Here is a 6,440-nt window from a genome sequence, read left to right as displayed (position 1 = left end):
GCGGGGCCGCGGCGGGACACGCGCGGAGCCTCCCTGCCCCGGGGGCGCGGGGCTGCGGCCGGGCTGCCCCCCCCCCCTCCGCGGGCACCGGAGCGCTCCCGGTGTGGGGTGGGGGGCAGCGCTTCCCAGGCGGCTCCTCGGGAGCGGCGCCGCGTTCCCGGCTCATCCATCATCCCCGCTGAAAGCCCCTTGACGTCAACTCCGTCCCGTACCGCCTGCCCCTGTTGTAACGGGACGGGACCGGCGAGCCGGGGGGGCTCCGGGGCTGGGGGGAGCCCCCTCCCTCCCGATCTGCTCCCTGCTCTGACCCGCCTAGCGCCGGGCACCCGCTTCCCTGCTCTGGAGCTTCTGCACGTCCCGAGGCTGCTTTTTGGGAGCCTCTTCGGCTCTGCTCGCTCCCGAGCCCCCTGTCCTCCTTGCGGGATGGCACCATGGCTCGTCCTGCACGTAAATCCCTTAGGGAATGGCTTAGGAAGGACTTACCAGCCGAGCAGGGCCGGAGGAGCAACATGGACAGGGCAGCTCGGATGGGGATACTCGTGCCGTGCCGGGCTGGGAGTCCCGCGGCGGCCGCGCTCCCACACGGAACGCGAGGACGGGATGTAGTTTGGAGCGTCGCGGGTGGAGGGAAGAGGCCGGTCCCTTCGGAGGCACAGGGCTCGTGTGCCGGGTTCTGCTCCCGTTCACATATTTGGATCAGCGGCTTCTCTGATGCCAAGACTGCCACACAGATGCTCGTGCCCTGCCCGGCTGGTGCCCTCATTTGGGTCCTCCCTGGTGCAGTTGTCTGCACCAAGCTGGGGCACGTTCAGGCTCATCTGGAGCGATATCCTCCCTGAAACTTTAAAAGCAGAGCAAAACCAGAGCAAAACGAGAGCAAAACTGCACCACTGGCTGCACGTTTCCCTTGTCCTGGGTCGCGGGTGGTGGTGGCCGAACTTCCAAGCCGCCTCCAAGGTCCCCCTGCAGATCTGCTCATACCCAGAGCGGAGCCGGCCCGCGCTGCTGCCTGCTCTGGCTGTGCCACCACCGCCTGAGAAGTGTCACAAGATGCAATTTAAGGTTATGAAAACGCCTAATTTCCTCACTTATTAAAACCTAAGTCGCGCGGCACCGTCTACTTGCATCCATTTCAACGCGCTTGCAATGTTTTGTCACCACCTCTCAAATGGCAAGGAAACAGCTTCGTTTGGTAATTGCTGTAAAGTGATTTAGCGCCGGGCTGACAGCCCTGCCGCTGTTTTGTGCTTGCTGCTTCCAAGTTCAGGGTCTCCCGGCTCCGTTGGGATAGAGATCCCGCTCTTCCCCAGCTCTTGCTGGGCGCTCTTGCTCGTGGCAGTGCCCACGGTGTCCAATGCACCGTGGATCGTTTGGAGAGGGCAGTGACAGGGCCCTGCTCCCAGGGCATCTTGGCACCGCTCCGTTTGGATCAGTCCCCGGCGGGCGAGTGAGTTTCCTGCTGAGCCCTTAAGGAGCTTTGCTCTAATATTGCAGTCTTAGCGCCTGCAAAGCGACTTATTTTGCCGGCTGCCAACCTGGGCTCAGGGCACTGGAAGCGCCTGCGGAGCTGGTGCCACCTGCGCGGAGCATCCTCAGGAAATCCAGGGGAAAAGATGCCCCAGACTTGAACAGAGACCCAAAGAGACGTCGCAGCTCTTGTGCCTTGTGGGGTGCAGACCCCCTGACAGGCAGACGGGAGTTGGATACTGAAGAAAGGGGAGAAAACCGGAGGTGCTGGGTGGGAGGCAATCAGTTGCTCTCTGCAAAAGCAGCAGCACTGGTAGGAGCGGAAAGGCAGAGATCTCCATCCTTCCCCTGGAGGAAGCAGCTCCATGAAATATTGATGGGATTTGCAAGCAGCAGCCACGCGAGCTGCATTGCAGAGCTTGGAGCTGCGCGGCCGGGAAGGCAGCGGCTGCCGGGAAAAGCTCCTTCCTGGAGCCGGGAGCTGCACGAGCCTCCCCGCCACAGCCCCCGCGGGGCCCGAACCTGGAGCATCTCCATGTGGGAATGGGGCCGTCCATGGGCCCATCCGTGCGGGAATGGGGCAGCTCCGACATTCCAGTCCCCATCCCGCGTTGCTCCATGGTCCTGCAGCGGAGCCGGGTGGTGGATGGGGGGGGGACCCAGGTGTCCCCCAGCCGTGTCCCATGGGGCTGCGTCTCCTCCTCCAGTCCTGCCACGTTGCCAGGGAAACAAACGGGATCCAGCAGAGACCGGAGCGGAGTAGCAGGCGGGAGGCAGGGACAGGGACAGACAGGGACCGCGGCACCACCAGCCCCTGGCGCCTCCGGGGCCTTTTCAGTAGCTTGGAGGAGGAAGGGCTGCAGAAAAGGCTCATTTTGGAGAAACTCGGCCAGCAGCTCTCCACTTCTCCAGCTCCGCTTGCCTCTCCCACTGAGGAGGTTTAAACCCATCCGTTCAGTTCAGGGTTTCTGGTTTTGCACCCCAAAGAGGTGGTGCGAGAGGACAGAAGCGGCACAAACTTTGTGTTGCTCAGAGGAGTTGCCTGCAAGGAGCCGGGGCTCCCGGGAGGGCTCAGAGCAGCCCGGGGGGCTCTAGGTGCAAGGATAGAGACCCGGGGGTGTCGCTGCTGCCCTCTCTTTGCTTCCATCCAAAACGCTTCCCGATACCGCAGAGAGGATGCGATGGGTGAGGAAGGTCTCAGTGCAGGCAAGAGGACCCATCCGTCCGTCGGTCCGATCCCCCTGCTCCGGTGCGTGGCCCTAGCAGCCGGTCTCCTGCAATCCCTCAGCCTCATCCCTCTCCCAAGGATCCCAGCTGAGCCTGGGCTGCAGATTTATCCCCTTCCTTCCTGCCCCGCATCAGGCTGTTCCCACCTGTGGCAGCCCCCAGCTGGGCTCGCTCCCCAGGGCCAAAATGCCCCATTTTTGCCATCAAAACTTGTCCCCCACCTTTGGTATCCGCGTGCCCGGGAGGCCGTGATGCCCTCCTGCTACGAGGCCATTCCTCACGGAGCTGCAGGGTTCGTCCCCGTGGCACAGGGGTCCTCCTTTGGGGACCTGGCGTCCTTGCGACCGCATGGCCCGTGTTGCAGCTCGGGGTCCCCATCCCGCAGGGATGTTCCCAGCTGGAGCCGAGGTCCTGGCTGCCCTGGGCTGCGGCTCCAGCCCATGGTCCCGCAGGGATGTTCCCAGCTGGAGCCGAGGTCCTGGCTGCCCTGGGCTGCGGCTCCAGCCCATGGTCCCGCAGGGATGTTCCCAGCTGGAGCCGAGGTCCTGGCTGCCCTGGGCTGCGGCTCCAGCCCATGGTCCCGCAGGGATGCTCCAAGCTGGAGCTGGCCCCCAGCAACCCTGAGTTGTGGCTCAGCCCCCCAATCCCATAGGGATGTTCGGAGCTGGGGCTGGAATCCCAGTTTTCCCAGGTTGGTCCCTCCATCCCGCAGGGATGCTCCAAGCAGGAGCTGGACTCCTGGTGCCCCCGGCTGCGGCTCAGTCCCCCCATCCCGCGGGGACACTCCGGGTGGAGCCGAGGGCCCCTCACCCCCCAGAGCCCCTCGGCCCCACCGGGAGGAGCCGTCGGCGCTGCCCCCGCGCCCGGCTCCGCTCCCGCCTCGCAAGTGGGTCAGCGAGGTCTCCATGGAGATGCGGGAGCGGCGCCGGAGCCGCGCGGCCGCCCCGGCTCCCCGCGCGCGGCCGGGCGAGCGGCGGCGCCGCGGCCTCGGGTGAGCAGCGCCGGGCACGGGCGGCGGGCGAGGGGCGACGGGCCCGTGCGCGGGGACATCGCCCTGCGCCTGCATCCCCTCCGCTGCATCCCCATCGCATTCCCTGCATCCCGCGTGGGGAAGGGCGCTTGGAGCCGGGGGGCGACTCCGCCGGCAGCTCAGGGATGGTGGCACTAGCCGTTCCCGGGAATGCTGCATGCCGGGATGCTGCACTCTGGGTTGCTGCACACTGGGATGCTGCACACTGGGATGCTGCGCGCCGGGATGCTGCACGTTAGGATGCTGCGCGCCGGGATGCTGCACGTTAGGATGCTGCACGCTGGGATGCTGCGCTCCCCCCCACACTCCGCATCCGTGGGCATGGCGGCGCGGGAAGGAGCCTGGTGCTGCCGCCTCCCCGGGAGCCCTGCTCACTCCGCGGCGCCTGGCGTTTTGAGGAGCCGGAGCCGCCGCGGAGCGCGGGTGAAGCGGGAAGCGGCTGCCGCTCCCTGAGCGCTGCGGCTGCTGCTGCTGCTCGGATCCGTGAGCAAACAGGGAGCGGGGGAGGCAGCCGGGGCTGCGCCGGCCGGGCCAGAGCGTCGTGCGCGGCTCGGCCGCGGGCAGCGGCTCCCGATGCTCTCTGAACCTCTGGGAATAGGGAGCAGGGAAGGAGCGGGCAGAGCAGGTCCAGGCGACGGGAGCATCCCCTCCTCTGCGGCGGATTATCCGTGCGTGTGCCGCTTTGGGAAGGATCCTGGCAGCACCGCGCTGCCCTGATCTAATTTGCCTCCGCCAGAGCTCGGCTCGTGGCGGCAGCCCGGGATGTGTGCGCATTCCCTTCGCTTTATCCATGGCAAGGAGCCGCAGGGGCTGCCGGCTTGGAGTGGGGCACGGGAACGTGGGAGAGACCCCCGGCATCCGCTTTCCTGGTGGGGAAACTGAGGCACGGAGCAGGGCCGTGGGGTGAGGGTGTGCCCATGCGCGCGCCGTGTCCCCATCCATCCCCATCCCCGTGTCCCTTGCAGAAAGGATTCCCCAGGCTCTGTCTCCGGGTGCTTATCCGCGCGCGGCTTCGCGCTCACGGTGCCCCTCGCCCGCAGCGCTGCGCGGGGCCGGCTCGCCATGCTGGCGGGCGACGCGGGCCCCGCGGCCACGGCGGCCGTCACGGCGGCGGCGCGCAGCGTCGTGCGCAGCTCCAGCATCAGCGGCGACGTCTACGGGCTGGAGGCGGGCGCGCGCGGGGCCGCCGACGCCGCCAAGAAGCGCCGCTCCAGCCTCGGCGCCAAGATGGTGGCCATCGTGGGGCTGTCCCAGTGGAGCCGGAGCACCCTGCAGCTCAGCCAGCCCGGTGAGCGCGCCGCGACGTTCCCGCGGGAATGCACGCTCCCGCGCCGCCGGGCCCGCCCGCGGGGGCTCCTGGAGGCACCCAAGGGCTCCCCGGCACCGCGGCGGGTCCTGGTGTGGGACCGGGCCCTTTGCCGGCCCCGTTTGGGTCTCGTCTCCGCACGTGGGCCCACGGGTGGGTGGCACTTCCAAGCGTGGAGCTGTCAAATGTTCTGGCTACGGGAAGCGCTTAAACGCCTAAAATAGAGTTTTAAAGGGCGGGAGAGAAAGGAGGGGAGGAAAACTGCTCATTTTGATACAGGGTTTTTCTCCAGTTGCTGCTTTTGTTTTTATGCCGGGCCCGGCTGGCAGTGCTTGCTCCTGCAAGAGATGCTGCACACGGAGCGAGCTGGTTTGGAGGCCCCTGTCCTGCACCTCCGAGCTGCTCCTGGGGGATTTGAGGACCCTGGAGAGCCGAGTAGGGCGGTGCCGCCGCCCAGGGCACGCGAGGGCACCCTATATTCGATATACATCCCATTTGTTTACATCAAGGCACTGAGGAGGCCACAGGGGCTCCTGGCTCCTCCGCCCCGCTCACGGTCCCCTCCGGAGCCCAGGGCCACCGGCATGGGCCGGGATAGTGTCCGGCTGCATTGCGGCCAGCATCGCCATGGCAACCCACCCGGAGCCTGCTCTGGGAACGGACCCTGGGCACCGGGAAGCTGCGCCCACACCTGAGCCAGGCCTGGCAGGGCTCGGCTTTGGGGCACTAAACCCGAGTTGCAGCAGAGGTGCCGGGGGGATCCTGCCAGGGAGCATCGCGGGTGCCACGGGGACCGCGGTGCCAAAGCGGGGCCGGCAGGTGGGAAACGGGCCCTGGGGCGGCCCCGGCGCCCGGTCCACCCTCCCGCGCTCACTCCGCAGCTCTCCTTCCAGAGGGGGGTCCCAAAAAGCTGCGCAGCACCATCCGGCGGAGCACCGAGACCGGCATCGCGGTGGAGATGAGGAGCCGGGTGACGCGGCAGGGCAGCCGCGACTCCACGGACGGCAGCACCAACAGCAACAGCTCGGACGGCACGTAAGGGCGGGCGGGCAGGCGGGCGCCGCGGGCGCCGCCGGAGCCCTCGTGCCCCTCTCGTCTCTCCCGCCCAGGTTCATCTTCCCCACGACGCGGCTGGGCGCCGAGAGCCAGTTCAGCGACTTCCTGGACGGGCTGGGGCCGGCGCAGGTGGTGGGGCGGCAGACGCTGGCCACCCCCCCCATGGGTGAGCGGGGCTCTGCCCCCCGAGCGAGGGCGGCCCCGGGCTGCCCTGTTTGCATGGGTGTCCCTGGGCACGGCGGGGCTGGAGGGGAAGGGGCTGCAGGAGGGGACCGGGCTGCAGAAGGGGAAGGGGCTGCAATAGGGGAAGGGGCTGCAGGAGGGAACGGGGCTGCAGGAGGGGAAGGGGCTGCA

The 6,440-nt window shown here is 67.6% G+C and overlaps 1 protein-coding gene across 1 annotated transcript in view; it reads left to right on the top strand.

Annotated features, from left to right (window-relative positions):
• The first annotated feature begins 4,786 nt into the window (after nt 1–4,786).
• Nucleotides 4,787–6,440, top strand: part of LOC112950859 (regulating synaptic membrane exocytosis protein 3-like) — a 4,663-nt gene continuing 3,009 nt past the window's right edge. Inside the window, exons 1-3 of the mRNA XM_026043492.1 lie at nt 4,787–5,012; nt 5,924–6,065; nt 6,140–6,252. Coding sequence (XP_025899277.1) covers nt 4,787–5,012; nt 5,924–6,065; nt 6,140–6,252 — 481 coding nt within the window. The remainder of the gene's footprint in view (nt 5,013–5,923; nt 6,066–6,139; nt 6,253–6,440) is intronic.

Source organism: Nothoprocta perdicaria, unplaced genomic scaffold (assembly GCF_003342845.1).
Source record: "Nothoprocta perdicaria isolate Ctin4 unplaced genomic scaffold, notPer1 scaffold_33, whole genome shotgun sequence".
In the NCBI taxonomy this organism is placed as follows: Eukaryota; Metazoa; Chordata; class Aves; order Tinamiformes; family Tinamidae; genus Nothoprocta; species Nothoprocta perdicaria.
The sequence above is the reverse complement of the archived record's forward strand: the minus strand, read 5'-3'. Positions and strand labels throughout refer to the sequence as shown.